The sequence below is a fragment of the Rana temporaria genome, chromosome 2 (genome assembly GCF_905171775.1).
Source record: "Rana temporaria chromosome 2, aRanTem1.1, whole genome shotgun sequence".
Taxonomy (NCBI): domain Eukaryota; kingdom Metazoa; phylum Chordata; class Amphibia; order Anura; family Ranidae; genus Rana; species Rana temporaria.
The window spans coordinates 95,771,134-95,789,954 of record NC_053490.1 but is presented as its reverse complement, the minus strand read 5'-3'; the positions used below and the strand labels follow the sequence as shown (position 1 = coordinate 95,789,954).

At 46.7% G+C, this 18,821-nt stretch overlaps 1 protein-coding gene across 1 annotated transcript in view; it reads left to right on the top strand.

Moving 5' to 3' along the window:
* RNF17 (ring finger protein 17) overlaps positions 1-18,821 on the top strand; it is a 720,374-nt gene that overhangs the window by 198,117 nt on the left and 503,436 nt on the right. Inside the window, exon 12 of the mRNA XM_040339329.1 lies at positions 13,596-13,697. Coding sequence (XP_040195263.1) covers positions 13,596-13,697 — 102 coding nt within the window. The remainder of the gene's footprint in view (positions 1-13,595; positions 13,698-18,821) is intronic.

Below are 18,821 nucleotides of genomic sequence, written 5' to 3'. Positions count from 1 at the left end.
CAACCTTATATGGAGGGGACGTTTGGTCCTTCCCACATACTGGAGTCCACATGGACATTGGAGTAGATATACCACTCCCACAGTAGAGCAGGTAATGAATGTTTCGATAGGAAACCTTTTGTTTGTATGTCTAGATCCAAAGCTGATCGTTTTCTTAGAGATTTGGCGATTGACAGCACAAACATTACATTTGCCACATTTAAAAAAACCCACCAGGCCCGATAAAAACATAGAAGGGATCCTGGGTGGGTCCAAAACATTGGGTGCCAACTTATCCTTCAAGGATGTCGAACCCCTGAAGATGACCCGGGGTCTATCAGGTAGTATGGCACCCAAGATTTTGTCACTCTTAAGTACATGCCAGTGTTTACTGATGATGTGTTTAACACTGGCATGTTGGCAACAATAATCGGTGACAAAAGGGGTTCTATAATTACCCCCTTGATCGTCTCGGGGTTTAACACAAAGTAAATCCTCGCGGTTGGTTTTGGTCACCAGATCCAATGTGTCAATCAAAGAATTTCGATCATAACCCTTTTCAACAAAGCGTTCTGTTAGAACCCCAGCCTGATCAAGAAAAACACTATGTTTACTGCAGTTCCTTTTCAAACGGAGGAATTGTCCTTTAGGCACAGCTTTAAGCCAAGTGGCATGATGACAACTGTCACTTGGAATGAAGGCATTCCTGTCCGTGCTTTTAAAATAGGTGGCAGTGGTGAAACCATCTTGATCTGCAGAAATAGTTAGATCCAAGAAATTAATTCTATCCTTACTGGCCTCATATTTGAGTATGATCCCCCTATTGTTGGTATTGAGGAATGTCATAAAGGTAGATAGTTCATCCTCAGACCCTGTCCAAAGGAGGAGGATGTCGTCTATGTACCGCGCCCATAACCGAATATGGGGCCTAGTACTGACACCGACGACATCCTCCTCCCATTTGGCCATAAATAGATTGGCCAAACTCGGGGCATATTTGGCCCCCATCGCCACTCCCTTATCCTGCCTATAAAATTGGCCATCATGCCAAAAGAAGTTGTGGGATGCGGCATATTGCAATAACTCCATGATGAAGGAGATTTGAACAGTTGGAAGTCCTGAGTTAGGAAATAGCTTTCTTCCGTTAGGAAATATGGAGAATATAGAGAGTCAGAATTTTTTCTCGGACTCCTCCACTAGTCAAACTGTACCCCCAGCCACTTACGAACTAGGGTACCCCAGTCATCCTAATTCGACCCAATCCAATTGGGGTTTTCCCAAGGCAGGCCAGGGAACAAAAAGATTGGCCGAACTAAAAGAGGGAGCAGAGGGGGCAAACACAACAAGCCCAAAAAGGCCGAAAACGTGACAGGGGCCGGTATTTTTAACCTCAGTTCCCACACTTTGTCAAGTTCGGAATTATATGTCCTTGATAAGGGATTGAAATATGCCCCTCCAAGAAACATTAATAAATTTAGAGCCTATATGGATGTTCATAAATTTATACGTAAATTAAATATCCAGCGTTATGTATCCTCCAACCCTTTTAATCCCTCTACCACCATGACTTCAAACTATGTTCATTCAGGTTTGTCCAATGCCTCCACGTACAACCCCCCTGGTCAACTTCCGGCGTCCCTTAAGGTATTTAGAGACCTGACTCTTAAAGATCTTGATAATCTTAACATTAAGAAAGTGAGATGTAAATTAAGTTTAGAGGAGGGTATTAAGTCTTTATGTGCCAACAAGAATCTCGTTATCCGCCCCGCGGATAAGGGGGGAGGCATTGTAGTCTTAAATAAAAACGATTATTTATTGGAAATGAGACGTATCCTTGACGATGGTGACACTTATACCCGCCTCCCCCTCAATCCGGGAGACAGGTACAAGAAAGCCCTTGTCAAGATTGTAAATAAAGGCTTTCGCCTCAACATTTTAAATAAAAAAGAGAAAGCATTCTTGGTCCCTAAGGCACCTCGGGTGCCTATAATGTATTATCTTCCAAAGATACATAAAGACCCTATTTGCCCCCCGGGACGCCCTATTGTCAGTGGCATCGACTCGGTGACGTCCCGGGTGGGCAAATATATTGACTTTTTTCTTCAGCCTCTGGTGAGGAATATGCCTTCTTACTTAAAAGACACCAGACAGGTCATAAATTTGTTGTCAGATATACAGCCTACACCAGATTTGTGGTTAGTGACGGCTGACATCACTTCCTTGTATACCGTGATCCCACATGATCTGGGATTGGAAGCCGTCTCTTTTTTTCTTGAAAGGGACTCAGGACTTCCAACTGTTCAAATCTCCTTCATCATGGAGTTATTGCAATATGCCGCATCCCACAACTTCTTTTGGCATGATGGCCAATTTTATAGGCAGGATAAGGGAGTGGCGATGGGGGCCAAATATGCCCCGAGTTTGGCCAATCTATTTATGGCCAAATGGGAGGAGGATGTCGTCGGTGTCAGTACTAGGCCCCATATTCGGTTATGGGCGCGGTACATAGACGACATCCTCCTCCTTTGGACAGGGTCTGAGGATGAACTATCTACCTTTATGACATTCCTCAATACCAACAATAGGGGGATCATACTCAAATATGAGGCCAGTAAGGATAGAATTAATTTCTTGGATCTAACTATTTCTGCAGATCAAGATGGTTTCACCACTGCCACCTATTTTAAAAGCACGGACAGGAATGCCTTCATTCCAAGTGACAGTTGTCATCATGCCACTTGGCTTAAAGCTGTGCCTAAAGGACAATTCCTCCGTTTGAAAAGGAACTGCAGTAAACATAGTGTTTTTCTTGATCAGGCTGGGGTTCTAACAGAACGCTTTGTTGAAAAGGGTTATGATCGAAATTCTTTGATTGACACATTGGATCTGGTGACCAAAACCAACCGCGAGGATTTACTTTGTGTTAAACCCCGAGACGATCAAGGGGGTAATTATAGAACCCCTTTTGTCACCGATTATTGTTGCCAACATGCCAGTGTTAAACACATCATCAGTAAACACTGGCATGTACTTAAGAGTGACAAAATCTTGGGTGCCATACTACCTGATAGACCCCGGGTCATCTTCAGGGGTTCGACATCCTTGAAGGATAAGTTGGCACCCAATGTTTTGGACCCACCCAGGATCCCTTCTATGTTTTTATCGGGCCTGGTGGGTTTTTTTAAATGTGGCAAATGTAATGTTTGTGCTGTCAATCGCCAAATCTCTAAGAAAACGATCAGCTTTGGATCTAGACATACAAACAAAAGGTTTCCTATCGAAACATTCATTACCTGCTCTACTGTGGGAGTGGTATATCTACTCCAATGTCCATGTGGACTCCAGTATGTGGGAAGGACCAAACGTCCCCTCCATATAAGGTTGAATGAACATCTCACAAACATTTGTAACGGTTTCCCAAATCATTCTGTGTCCAAACACTATTTGTTGGCTCATAATAAGGATCCCACGGGCACAATTTTTTTGGGAATTGAAAAGTTTCAGGCACACTGGAGAGGGAGTGACCTTGTGAGGAGCATCTCACAGTCAGAGATGATGTGGATTCACCAATTAAAATGTTATGAACCTCACGGTATGAACATAGAGGTAGATGTCAATTGTTTTATTGATAACGCTTAGGTGCATGATGTCTTCCTTTATTGATAATCGTTTTAGGTGTTTTTAATTTGATAAATTTTTTTAAGAATTTTTTAAGAATTTTCAATAACACAATTATGCGTTTGTTTTGCCCTTTATCAATACAGCATAATTTGTGCAGTTTTTTAATTAGGTCATTATTCGCAAACTTTTGATCCCTACACGTTTGCTTGTGTCATGTCTGTTTTGTGGCTGCATATATGACACTATTTTTGTGATAATTACTAATGACCATAATCAATTGTGTTGGTGCGATTCGGTTTGCTGAGTGGGCATCAGTTTAGAGGATATATATATGTCTTTTTCTGTAATAACCTGATGTGTATGATATCCTCTTTAATTTTAATCTCTATTTTAATTTATATATTTTTTGATTATTTTCGAATGTGATGTTGTTTTTGGGTCAGCCAATTGGACACCAGTCTCAGATGATATATAATTAATTTTTTTAATTTCTTTTCTTTGTTCATCAGACATGTCTTTTGAACCTTGTTCAATACAAATTTTGTTCTCTATGGTTCCTTCGATAGGATCGTTTTAGGTTCCTGTTGTTGGTTATACATAATTTGTTATCAGTCTGGGAGCATATGTTGCAACCACGTTTGTTTCCCTGATTTTTGCCCTCAAGCAAGATGGTGGACGGACGATCTTCAGAGACTGCTGTCCAGTTGACTCTCCGCCCACTTTACGTTTATATGCGGTGACGCAGAACGTCTCCTCATTCCCGTGACCACGTCTAGAGCAGACGAAACGTTGGGAGGCGACGTGCTGACGTCACCGCAATCTGAGGATCCGTTCTGACACGCCGGCCGGCTTTTCTCATACCCTGCTGTTATTTTTATACCCAATTGTAAGTGTTACTATTTTATTTTATTAAATATCGCTACGGTATTACGCTATGTGAGTCTTTCTTCCTCCTCTCACATATTCTACCTGCTGCATCTCCTGTTCCAACATTGGCTGAGACGTCCCATCGCTGCCTACTGTGTTTTATCCCCTATGCTCTGACTGATCCTGATGGATCAGTGGTTCTGGTAAGGGTCAGTGTGTGTACTGGTGGTGGTTTGTTTATGTTCACACTGTCTATTACCAGTCACTGGGGATACATGTTTATGATCATCATACACGGATTTACACTATAAGAGTTTTTTCCTTTTTATTTGGTCGTTTCACTGATCGATTGGTGACCCCTGGAGGGATTGTACTTATAGAGAGGATCCTCTCCAGCATACCCAGTGAATCCAGCTTGACTTGGTCCGTTAGGATCTTTCTTTGCGGTAAGGGTCAGCAAGTCGTATCTTTTTATTGGAATCAGACTCCACGTAACCTGAATCACATTGGGGTGTCACGCTCCGGGTTTGTTAGAGAACCTTGGTGATCAAACGACATCATGATGGCCAAGAAACACAGACCCAGACAGGTCAGGGATAAAGTTGTGTAAAAGTTTAAAGCAGGGTTAGGTTATAAAAAAAAAATACCAAGATTATAACATCTCATGGAGCACTGTTTAATCCATCATCCAAAAATTTAAAGAGTATGCCACAACTGCAAACCTACCAAGACATGGCCGTCCACCTAAACTGAGAGGCCCGGAAAGGGGAGCATTCATCAAAGAAGTAACCAAAGAGGCCCATGGAGGAGCTGCAGAGATTCACAGCTCAGGTGGGAGAATCTGTCCACAGGATAACTATTAGTCGTGCACTCCACAAATCTGGCCTTTATGGAAGAGTGGCAAGAAGAAAGCCATTGTTGAAAGAAAGCCATAAGACGTTTCGTTTGCGATAAGCCATGTGGGGGACACAGCAGACATCTGGAAGAAGGTGATCTGGTCAGATGAGACCAAAATTAATCTTTTTGGCCTAAAAGCAAAACTCTATGTGTGGCAGAAAACTAACACTAGACGTCACCCTGAACATACCATACCCAACGTGAAACGTGGTGGGGACGCTTTTCTTCAGTGGATGGAGCCTAATATAGGACAATCTTAGAAGAAAACCTGTTCTGTGATTAGCGGTGTGCAGTGTTGGCTTCCTTGTGGGATTGGCAGCTAAAATGGGGGACTAGGATCCTGAACATGCCTGAGCCCATCTCGTTTTATTAGCTAGTTGATGCTCTTTACAAGTTAAAAATAAATCATGCATTTATGCCACACAAATGCTCAGTTTGTTCACCAGTAAGTACAACATTGAAGAGCTTTAGAATATAGAATACTGCAGTATAGAGGGGATAACATCAACCATTGTAGTAAGCCTTCTCTGGAGCAATAAATCTGACTATTCCTTGATCCATGATGAGAGAATTTCTTTTTTGGGACAGGTTCATAGTTGAAGAAGATCTTTGTATTTGGGTATCCTGGGATTCATAGCTATACTTGAAGGCAGCTTAGCCACATGAGGATGCCGCACGACTATATACGTCGACAGAATGGCTGGTGGGTCACGAGCGCACCGCCATCCTGTCTGTCAATAGACGCAGCAGCAGGACACGGGAGCATGAGTGCCCCGAAGGAGAGCGCTTCTCCAATGGGGCACTCGAAAGGAGGAGGAGGCAGGAGCACCGCTGAGGGACCCCAGAAGAGGAGGATCAGGGCCACTCTGCAAAACCAACAGCACAGAGGTAAGAATACATGTTGTTTTTAAGAAAAAAAAAAGAAACGCAAAGGCTTAGTTATCCTTTAATCATTAAAGAATCGATATCTCAATTCTAGCTTTCTATATAACAAGTGAAGAGGGTTCTCTACTGGCTTCTGACAGCTGACAAAAAAATTATAAAAAATCTAGGCAGCCTGCCAAGTTTGTCTCAACATCGGAGATGAGGAGAATCATTGTAACACTTGGTACTTTTAGATCAAAGGAATGAACTTTGGTCTGTAAATGAGGTCAGTTTAACCACTTAAAGACTAGACCCTTTTCTGACATTTATTGTTTACAAGTTAAAATCTGTATTTCTCTTATCGTCCATGGACAGACACAGCTCCTTAAATCTTGACAAGTGGGTTATGTTCCCTGTTTACAGGAGAGGACTAGACAGAAACATGTTAGATAATTAAATACATGTTACATTAACAGAGTTGAACAGCCCCGCCCAGGGGGCGGTCCCTCCAGACATAACCCTCCTCCCTGCAGTATGCAGCCAGTTTCGTTCTGCCTAGCAAAGGAGAGGGACGTATGGCTCACTTTGGGCCCAGCGCTCTGAGGAAAATGTATATTTTATTTTTTCTTGAAAGAATCTTCTGTCAACTGTCAGCTGAGAGACAGGCTGGATATATAGATCCTTGTAGTCTACTCAGTCCGGCCAGCGAGCGTGAGCACACCTTTGCAAAGAGGCTGGGTCTTCCACGACATACCCCATGACTCCTGGGGTGGCCGGTGAGCTTTGCTCCGAGGTCCACATATGACTGGGCTGTGGTGTTGTCTCACTTACAGTGGACCGGGCCGACGGCTACCTCCATTGCGGTTGTAGGCCTGTCAGGAATGTGTCAGTGAGTCCTCGCTTTGGACGGGTAAGTACAGTCCCTCCCGCTTCGGTGGGTTGGTACGGCTGGGCATTCCTGGGGTTCGGGGGTCCTCCGATCCTCCCTTCCCGGCTCCTTTTCCCTCTGCTGCACTACATACTGAGGGGGGGCACCTTATTGAGGGGACTGTGATGTGTTTCTTTTTACTGCTGGGGTCTTTTTAAGAGGAGTTTGGACACTGTTAAGCCTCTTTGGGCTTTCGCTGTTCAAAATGCTGCGTTTTTTTGCCGCAGCGCTGGCGCCATTGGGTGATTTTCAGTTACTATTGAAAATCCCATTGGCAGCCATTTTGCTGTAGCCGCACTATGGCGCAGGTTTTTATTGCCATCTTGTTCTGGTCCCTACGGCGCGCAACACAGGTCTCCTCACAGTTTACCTCACGTTTTTTCCTCCTCGCACACACGCTGTGTACTGAGGGTGGGGCAACAGTGCTGTGCAGTCTTTTCCTGTGATGGTGAGTCCCCTGGGACCCCCCGTTCAGTGCAGCAAGAGGGTGGGTTTTCAGTGTAGCCTGAATAGGGCCCTGGGAGCTTTTGAAATGGAGTCATTCTCTTCCCCAATCATGCCTGAAGTGGCAGCTGGTGCTCCTGCACCTGGGATTCCCACAGACACTTTCAGTAGTCCTGGAATCCTTTATTGCGGGAGTCGAGTGTGGATGTGAGGGGGTACAAGGCGCCCCCTCCCCCCGCTATCCCCTGGGGAATGATCTATATCGGACCAGGACCTGGCTGCGGTTCAGGTCCTCCGGGTCTGTTTTTATATAGAGATGTGTACCGTGGTGTGGTGGTTCACTCCTTCACCTGGCAGCAAGAGAGTCACAGGTTTAAATCTGGACTCCAACACAAACTGCCTGGAGATTGCATGCTCTCTCCTTATGTCTGCATGGGTTTTCTCCGGTTAATCCAGTTTCCTCCCACACTCCTATGACGTGTGTAGAGCACTTGTCAGTGTGCTGTATGGAACTCCCTTATGCTGTCTGTGCATCGGAGGTTTCATCTGAGGGCTCTGTCTTTTTTGTGGAAATCGGACAGCTCTGTGAAAGCTTTTCCTTATTTTTTTCTTTGACTAGTTCATTTATAAGGAATGGGAAATACTGCAGAAGTCTTTTTAGTTCCTCAGCGCCTGGGATTTTCCCCCTTTTGAGGAGAGTTTAAAAAAAAAAAATCTCCTCAGGTTGTTGCTCTCCCTATAGAAGGGACCCCTGCCTTCAGGGACCTTATTGATAGAAGGTCCGAGGCGCTGACCCGCTCCATGTTTACCATGCTGGGGTATGCATTGCAACCTATTGTGGCCGCAACCTTGGTGTCTCTGACACTCTCTGAATGGGCAAGGTTTTGCACAGACTGTAGAGGAGCACCAGCTCCCTCCCTAAATTATTAGACTGGCCGACCAGTTGGTCCAGGGCCTTCTATATTTGATGCCACACGGGGCATCCTTGATGTCCAGAGCCTCTGTTTCGGCGGTGGTTTTACACTACCTGATTTGGCTGAATTGCTGGTCTGCTGACCTAGCATCTTAAAATGCCCTGGCTGATTTACCCTTCAGGGGTGGGAGGTTTTTTGGTACCTCGTTGGATGACATTATCAAGTATGTCACTGGGGGTGAGAGCACTCTCCTCCCTCAGTCCACGGGTTGACCCTCCCTGGCCGACTAAAGGCTTAACTGGGTGACTGAAATGTCCCTTGGAGCATAGGCCAAACACGCCGGCACCCTATCCCGCCAATGTATGTAGCCTCCCCCTGCCCGTATAGTGGGTGGGGGCACAGCTTTGCAGGTTCACAGCTCGGTAAACCTCCCTGCTCGCTGACCAGTGGGTCTGCGGGGTGGTCTCTTTGGAATATTAGATGGGGTTTCTTTCTATCCACCGAACAGATTTTTTCCCTTGAGTCTTGCGGCTCGTCGGTCTGCCCTGAGGCAGTGTGGCGCTTGCTAAGCTGCAGAGTAATTTTTACCTGTCCTGCAGGACTAGAGGTTTGAGAGATTCTATCCGAATCTGTTCTCGGTCCCAAAGATAGACAGGGTCTGTCCAATTTTGGGCTTCAAGGGCCTAAAATGCCTTTACGAACGATGGGTAGTTCCGCTGCGTCCCATTCGGGGGACTTTCTGGCGTCCTTGGACATCAAGGACGCATACATGCATGTCCCATTTTGCGCAAGTCACAAAGATTCTGTGCTTCACGATTGGGGGTCCACTGTCAGTTTGTGGCCCTTCCTTTTGATCTAGCGTCAGCACCAAGAGTTTTCACCAGGGTGCTCGCACTTATCCTAGCTTTGCTGGTACAGTGAGACTTTGCCATCATGGCCTACTTTGACGCCCTTTTTCTGAGAGCAGCTTCTGGCTCATAATTAGTGGAGGATGTGTCTATAGCCATTGTGGACCCTCCAAAAATTTGGGTGGGTGTTAAACATTTTGAAGTTGGTCCTGGTTCCGACTCAGCGTTTGAAATACCTAGGGTTGATCCGGACTCCTCGGTGGCAAAGTTTATTGTCCCCTGGAGAAATTGTAGACTCTTCAGTCTGCAGTGAGGGTGTTGGCTTCATGCAATCGGTCATTTCTCCGTTTTGCATGCCAGTCCTAGGCCTGTTGGTAGCCTCCTTCAAGGCGGTACCGTATGCCCAGTTCCACACTCGTGTTTTCTAGTGGGAGATACTGTCCAAGTGGTGCAAATCTCTTTTGTCTCTGGATCATCAGATCTGGTGAGCCACCTACTCAGTCTCTCTTGATTGGTGGGATCTCCACCTCTTCGGTCCGGGAAGTTGTTTCTTCCTGTCCAGTGGATGGTGATTACGACGGACGCCAGCCTCACGGGTTCAGGGGGGGGCCTCCTGGCGGGTCCAGTCGACCCAGTGTCGCTGGACTCTAGTGGACTCCTGTCTACCGATCAATGTCCTAGTTCTTTGGGCGATCAGGCTATTCCTCTCCTCGTGGTCCAGGAGGTTGAAGGATCGCCCCATCTGGATATAGCCGGACAACGCCATGGCCGTGGCTTCGGTCTACCATCAGGTATACTGGCAGGTGGACTACCGGAAGTCACCAGATGCTGGATCAGGGTGACTGGTCTCTGTACTTGGAGGTGTTTCAGCTCCCTTGCAGAAGGTGAGACTCGCAGGGCATGAATCTTCTGGCCACTCGTCTCGACCACAAGGTGTCTGAGTTCGTGGCCAGGTCTAGTGATCCCTGTACAGACACGTCAGACGCGTTGATGGTCCTGCTGGATCTGTATCGGCTACTTTGTCTTTCCTCCATTGTAGTTGTTTCCTTCGGCTGCTCCACAGAATGGAGGCCGAGAGAATCCCGGTGATTCTAATCGCTCCAGATTGGTCTCGGCGTCCTTGGTACACCGATCTCGGGCGCCTGGTGGCAGATGTACCCTGGTGGTTTTCAGGGCGGGAAGACCTGTCTCAAGGTCTCATACTTCCTCCTGTGGTACAGTTGCTGGCTTGCACAACATGGCTGTTGGAAGCCAGACTTTGTCATGAAGATCCTGCCAGAAACAGGCGACTCAGACTTTGCGGTTCCCGATCGCGGCTGCAACCACGCATGCGTGTCCGTGCACACCTCTGTTGGAGCCAGGCGGGGGATTTAAGCCGGCCTCTCACACACCATCCCTGCTGTCTGCTCTACAGCGTTGTGTATCTGAAACCTGATCTGAGACTTACCTGTGACTATTACCTGACTATTCCAGCCATCCACCTGCACCTGATTCTTGGCCTGTTCTGACTACCCTTCTGTCTGCACCTCTGTACCTCGCTGTCCGCCCGATAACCGACCCGGCCTGTCTGACCATCCAGTCTGCTCCAGTCTGCTGAACGGTTCCAGTCTGTTCCTAGTTCCGGTCCAGCTGAACGACTCCAGTCTGTTCCTAGTTCCGGTCCAGCTGAACGATTCCAGTCTGTTCCTAGTTCCAGTCCAGTTTGCTGAGCTGATCTAGTTCCGGTATTCCAGTTCCTGCAAGGAAGCTTCTGCTGGACTTATTCACTTCCTCTTCTTGTTGATCCTGCCAGGCACCCGTGCCACTCCTTACTCCTGTGCCTACTGTTAGCCTATCAGGGGGCCACGAGTGGGAGCCGTAAAAAAGGCTGTCCTCTGCAATTCGGGCTCACAACCATCAGGTACGTGACACTTTGAGACCGGGGTCTGTCCGTCTCGGTCATCTCACCCATGCTGAAAGCAAGGTAGTCTCCTTCCAGGAGGATTTACCATCGCACCTAGAAGACTTACTTCTCTTTATGCGAAGAGATGGGGTGACGTCCACGGACGTACTCGGCATCCAGGGTCCTGCTGTTTTTACAACTTGGAATAGATCTAAAAATTGCCTTAGGCACCGTTTGGGGGCATATTTCAGCCTTGGCTGTGTTTTTTGTCAGTGGCCTTTTGCGGCCCATTCTCTGGTGGGTACCTTTTTTGTGCCAGGGGTTTGTCATATACTTCCCCCCTCTTGATTCACCTCTTCCCCCCCTATGAGTTCTGGTGCTCTCGGTTCTTCCGGAACCTTCCTTTTTGAAAACATCAGAGAGATTCTTCTCTTGACACTATCTCGGAAGGTGGCATTTTTTGTGGCGATTTCTCCTGTCAGAAGGGTTTCTGAGTTGGCGGTCTTGCCTTGCAATTCACCATGCTTGATCCTCCATTAGGATTACGTGGTGGTGCTTTCCGAAGGGGGTTTCGGCCTTTCGCCTGAATGAGGACTTTGTTCCATCTTTTTGTCCTCCGCCGCTGCATCCTAAGGGGGTTGCGTTTCCTCCTTTAGACGCGATACACGCTTTGCCGGTATACCTGCCTGCTACGGCTCAGTTTCGGGGATCTGACGCTCCTTTTGTGTCGGTGACTGGTCCACAAAAGGGCCTGGCGGTCTCGCCGGCCACCATGTCTCGGTGGATCAGGCAGGCTGTCATACAGACCTATGCTCTTAGGGGGCGGGCGCCCCTTTTCCAGTCACATTTGACCAGGGCAATTTGTGCTTCCTGGGTTTTCCGACATTATGCGTCTGTCTCACAGGTGTGCGGGGCGGGAAATTGGTCGTCCGTTCACACTTTTTCCAGATTTTACATGGTTGCTGTGAGTGCATCTTCTGATGCTTCTTTCGGCCGCTAGGTTTTGCAGGCGGCTGTTTACTGTTGCACCTCCTCTGTTGAGGAATTATATATATTAATTTTTTTTAGCAGAGACCCTAGAGAATAAAATGGTGATTGTTGCAATATTTTGTCGCACTGTATTTGTGCAGCAGTCTTTCAAGCACAATTTTTTTGGGGAAAAGTTTATTAATGTAAAAAAAAACGAAAACCGTAAAGTTGGCCTAATTTTTTTGTGTAGTGTAAAAGATGATGTTATACCACAAGAATTGTGATCTTTATTCTAAGCGAAAAAAATCGGGATTCTCATTTTGGCCAGAATTCTGCATCTCTACCAGCAATGATGGACTTCATTTACATGGCCATATCTAAAGTATTTTTTAATTATGGATCTTAACACAGCTGCATTGTTTTAAATGGAGCCATTTACACAGGTGTGTAAACACAAGCTGCTTTCAAATCCATTGCACAGAATAAAAATATCTAAAAATTATTAAAACTAGGGATCGACCATCGGTGTGGCCCAATTATCAGCGGCCGTTATTCACTTTTTTTAGAAGTATCGGTCAAAAAACTGACCAATATTGTTTGTTTCAAGGGGTTTTAACGGGGTGATGCATGCAGCTGCATGATTTACCCCGGTACTGTTATTTAGAGAAGACGGTCGGCTTTATTGTAATAACAAGCAGCGGGAGAGGCTGGCTGAAGACCCGAACAAAGCTGATGTTTCGTTCGGGTCTTGTTCTAGTAATCTGGAAGCGATATCATGACATCACTTCCCGGATTACTGACATCTTAAAGGCACCAGTTTTTAAAAAAGAAAGTATTAAACGCTGATCTTGACACTTTGAATACTCTAAGACCCCTTTCACACTGGGGCGTTTTTCGAGCGAAGCCTCATCTGCAATCCCAATGTGCTGGTAAAGCACCGCTAAGACCCTAATGTTGTAGGGCGTTTTTGCAGTGCCTCAGTGTGAAAGGGTAAGGCGTTTTTACAGCGCATTCAATTCATTTCAATAGAGAGGGGTGTTTTTGGAACGTTTTTTTCAGCGCCTAAAAGCTGCTCCAAAGATGCTGCTTGCAGGACCATTGAGATGCATGGAGATCGTTTTATGAGCGTTTTAATAGCGCTATTTTTAACACTAAAGCACTTAAAACGCTTCAGTGTGAAAGGGGTCTAAATATGTAAGTATTTTACTGATCATTGCGCAGGAACCTTTCTCCCAGAAAACGGATTAGTCATTTCGGGGAGATTCATTATGAATACTGTTTACCATGTATTCTGTGTAAAGTTGTGTGTAATTGTTTGCTCAACGGTGGATTAAAAGAAAAGTAATTTCATATTGCTTTTACTTGTATATTTATTTTTGAAGGTCCAACTACAGAGCTGAACCGCTGTAAAGCAAAGAAATTGAAAAAGAGCGAGAGGAATATGGGTTACTGTTCCCCTTTTTCTCAGAAGAAAGGTGATCACGGCAAGTATTTAATTTTCTTTTTAATCATATATACTCGCCCTTGGGCTTATTCTTAATCGGCTCATAGATGACTCGTTTTTTCAATCAACCAGCCGTTTGAACGTCAAAAACAAACGATTATTGATTTTTTCCATCCACGCACTCTTGGACGATTGGGGGGGGGGGGGGGGGGGTTCTCCTCTCCGCTGTGCCTTTGTAATCTAACAGGAAGACTTCCCCGCCATTAGAATACACTGATCAGCACTGCTGGCTCTGATCGAGTGGCAAAAACCCTACAGGGCAGTTGTACAGAATTTGACCTACCAATTGACTTCTGTACAACTACTCTACCCATACATGAATCAAATTTCGATCCATGTATGGACAGCTTTAACCACTTAAGGACCGCCACACTACTATTTACGTCGGCAGAATGGCACGGCTGGGCACATGGACGTACAGGTACGTCCCCTTTAATATTGCATTTTTTTTTAAATTGTAGTCAGAGTCTTTAAGTAAGAAATGCGATAACCATAACAACCAAAGCCTGAGGTGTGCCTTGGCCTAGCTGGTCGGTATGCCTGAAAAGAGGGCCTCCAGCCAGCCTTTACACTTGTCGCTCTATTTTTGTTTATAGCGCAAAAAATAAAGAGGTGATCAAATACCACCAAAAGAAAAGCTCTATTTGTGGGAAAAAAAGGACACCAATTATGTTTGGGAGCCACGTCGCACGACCACACAATTGTCAGTTAAAGAGACAGTGTTGAATCGCAAAAAGATGCCAGGTCCTTTATCTGCATATTGGTCCGGGTCTTAACCGGTTAACCACTTGCCTACTGGGCACTTAAACACCCCTCCTGCCCAGACCAATTTTCAGATTTCAGTGCTCTCACACTTTGAATGACAATTACTCAGTCATGCAACACTGTACCCAAATTTATTTTGTTCTTTTTTTCATACAAATAGAGCTTTCTTTTGGTGGTATTTGATCACCTCTGGGTTTTCCTCTTTCCTTCATGGACGGAATCAGCCTTAATCTTAACAAAGTGGGTATTGGCCTTCCTTTAGGAGTGACTAGGCAGAAAGTGTTAACATCTTCAAAGCTGAACAGCCCCGCACAGGGAGCGGTCCTCCTGGCTATATCCCCTCAGCCTGCACTAAGCAGCTCAGTTTTTTTCTGCCTAGTTAAGGAGAAGACATGTCTCCCTTTGGGCCCATAGGCTAAAGCATTGTTATAAGCTGCTTAAAGAGATTTTGCTTACCTGTGTGTCCTGCTCCATGCTGTCGGCGACCATTTTGGCTAGGATCCATGCTGTATGGCTCTATCTGCACTGGCGGCCATATTCTTGTGGCCGCGCTGTATTTGGCCTCTATCTTCCACATGGCAGCAATGTTTTTTGTGATTCTGCCGTTTACTTTCTATTGCACTGGCGGCCATGTTCTTGTTGACGCTCTGTATTTGACCTCTATCTTCCGCTTGGCGGCCATGTTTTTTGTGATCCCGTTGTGGTTGTGATCCAAGTGGTGTTTTTACTACTCTACCTACACCCAGTGGTCATGCGCTTGTGTACCATGGCATTAGTTGGACTCGACAGGCCACTCGGCGGCCTGTTTTTCACTGAGCCATGCACTGGCTATGGTCGGCGGCCATGTTTTTGTAGCCTCACTGTGGGGGCTTCTAGATGCCGCTCGGCAGCCATGTTTGTGTGGCCCACGATCGTTATTAGCCTCTAGTGGCCACTTGGTAGCCATTTTGCCATCTCTCAGACAGCACTTAAACGGCGCAGACTGACAGACACGCTGCTGAAGGGTCAGACTGCATATCTGACAAGGAATCAGCTCTACTAAAGTGGCAGACGGCAGCACACTACTGTTCCAGGGTGGTGAGTCCTCTGAGTGTGAACCTCTTGTTTCTGCTGCAGCCAGGAGGGTGGGTTACTGTGCCTTACCTTAAAGTCCCTGTGTCAGGCGTGTGGGTCAGCATGGCGTCAGAAGCAGACGCTTTTTCCCCTGTAACACCTGAGCTTGCAATTGATGCCCTTGCACCTGATGTATCGGTGGACACAAGTGCCCATCATCCCTGGCTTGTCAAACTCGGGTGAGCCACCTGGTCAGGACCTCCCTAGTTTGGTGGCTGACCTCACCGGCACTTCTGTCCGGGAAGTCATTCCTTCCTTTTCACTGGATAGTCATCACGACGGACGACAGCCTTACCGGTTGGGGGGGTGGGGGTAGAAGTTTGCCGGTTCAGTCTCCGGAGGATTCCCACTTGCGATGTCCTGGAACTCCGGGCGATCAGACTATGCCTCTCCACATGGTCTCAGAGGCTACAGGGGCTTTCAGTCAGGATCCAGTCGGACAACACCATGACAGTGGCATAGGTCAACCATCAAGGAGGAACAAGAAGCTCGGCTGCAGCATCAGAGGTCGCTCACACCCTAAGGTGGACAGAAAGGAGCGCAACGGCCCGGTCGGCCATATACATTCCGGGCGTGGAAAACTGGCAGGCGGACTACCTGAGTCGCCAGATGCTGGACCAAGGAGAATTGTCTCTGCACCCGTATGTGTTTCAGCTCCTTTTCCCAAGATGGGGCACGCCAGACGTAGATCTCCTGGCGTCTCGACTTAATCAGGAGGTTTTGAGGTTTGTGGCCAGGTCAAGAGACCTATGGGCAGATACGTTGGTGGCACTGTGGAGTCAGTATCGGCTAATCTATGCCTTCCCTCCCCTAAAGCTCCTTCCTCATCTGTTTTGCAGAGTGGAGACAGAGTGGATTCAAATGATCCCAATTGCTCCGGATTGGCCTTGGCGTCCTTGGTACGCCAACCTAGTGCGTCTAGTAGCAGCTGTCCCTTGGCGTCTACCACTAGGAAAGGACCTGCTGTCTCAAGGCCTCATACGCCATCCTGTTTTACAGTCACTGGCTTTAACGGCAGGGCTATTGAGAGCCAGGTGCTAAGAGACCGGGGCCTGTCAGACTCAGTGATCTCTACCACGAGGAGTGTTTGGAAATCGTCCTCCAGGAAGATTTACCATCTCACTTGGAAGACCTACATATCCATTTGTGAGAAAATTAGGTGGCATCCACGTGCTTATTTGGTTCCCAGAGTCCTGTTATTTTTATAGAGTGGGGCAGGCCAAAAATTTGCTTTAAGTACAATCAGGGAGTAGATATCTGCCCTGGCTGTCTTTTTTCAACGACTCCTGTCGGCTCACTCTCGTGAGAACATTTGTACAGGGGGTTCGGCAAATGGCCCCTCAGGTCCGTCCTCCACTACCTCAGTGGGGATTTGAATAGCAGACGTCCCTTGGCGTCTACCACTACAAGAGGACCTGTTGTCGCAAGGCCCCATAGGTCATCCTGCTTTACAGTCAATGGCTTTAAAGGCATGGCCTCTAGGTGCCTCAGAAACCACTGTTTGAGAACATTAAGGAAGTTCCCTTGTTGACACTTTCTCAGAAAGTGGTCCTTTTGGTGGCTGTTATGTCAGTTAAGACAGGTTCTGAGCTGGCAGCCTTGTGTGAGAGAGAGAGAGACTTGTAAAGCGCAACACATGCGAACTGAATCGCCTCTGGGCGCTGTATCCATTTCATGGGTAAGGAACCCCTTGGCCTTCAGGAGAAAGATTAAAACCCATCTCTTCTGAGGTCAAGGGGTCCGACTCCAGTCGGATGGTGGTTGGTAGTGCATTCCACATGCGAGGTCCCTGGACTGCAAATCTTCGATCTCCTTTGGACTTGTATCTGGCTTTGGGTATCTGGAGGAGGTTTTGATTGGATCGCAGAATGCGATTGGGGTTATTGGCTTTTATTTTTTCGCATAGATATTGGGGGGCGTTGCCTTGAATACACTTATGTATTAGGCAGAGTGCCTTGAAAGTGATTCTGTCTTTTACTGGCAACCAATGAAGGGATCTCAGTGAAGGTGAGATTGATTCCCATGGTTTTTTCCCAGTCACTAGTCGAGCGGCCGTATTTTGCACGACTTGCAGACGAGTGATTTGGTATTTGGGGAGTCCTAGATAGAGGGCATTTGCGTAGTCGAGTCTGGAATTGATGATTGTTCCCACCACGACTGCAATGTCCTCTTTCGGGATAAAGGGCGTGAGTCTGCGTAGTAGGCACAGCAGATGGTGGGATCCGCTGACTACTGACCCTATTTGTGCATCCATTGTCATTTAGGTATCGAAAATGACTCCGAGACTTTTGACTTTGGTGCTAGGGGTAATAGTTTTACCCAGAATGGGCGGGGGAGTCCATGTTGACACGGGGTGATTTTTCCGGTTAGCGTGAAACAGGAGAAGTTCTGTTTTTGAACCATTGAGTTTAAGATAACTGTTTGTCATCCAGTTATCTATTAGAGTGAGGCATTTCTCTAGTCCAAGAGAATGATCCTTTTTGTTGCAGATGCGGAAATACAGTTGTGTGTCGTCTGCATAGGAGTGGTAAAGTAACTTCTGGTTACTGATGATTTCAAAGAGAGGGCGAAGATAGATATTAAACAATACGGGCGATAAGGGAGATCCCTGAGGGACTCCGCATGACACCGTACGTTTTTCAGAAGTGAAAGACCCCAGTTTCACTATTTGTGATCGGTTTTCCAAGAAGGAGGAGAACCAGGGTAAAACACCTTCAGCGACTCCGGCTACTTCAGCTAGCCTAGCCAGTAGTAGTCCGTGGTCTACAGTGTCAAAAGCTGCGCTTAGGTCCAGCAGTATCAAGAGATAAGATTCTCCTTCGTCTGCGGCCTCTAGAGCGTCATCCCATATTTTGAGCAGCGCCGTTTCTGTTCCGTGACCCGGACGGAAGCATGATTGAAACGGATCGAGTAATTTATGGGTGTCTAAATGCAGTTGCAGCTGTTGTACAACTACTTTCTCCATTACTTTGGAGAAGACATTTAGAGCTGTTATGGGCCTCCGGTTGTTTGGGTCTTTGGGGTCGAGGGTAGTTTTTTTTAGAATTGGTTTTATTGTACCTTGTTTTAGCAAGGTGGGCACCATGCCCTCCTTGAATGATTGGTTAATGAGCTGCGTGATAGCTGGTGCCAGTATATCGGCACTTTCTTTCAGCAGTTTAGTGGGGATGATATCATTGGGTGCTGTGCTATTACGCAGAGTCCCGATGATGTTTTTAGTGGCATC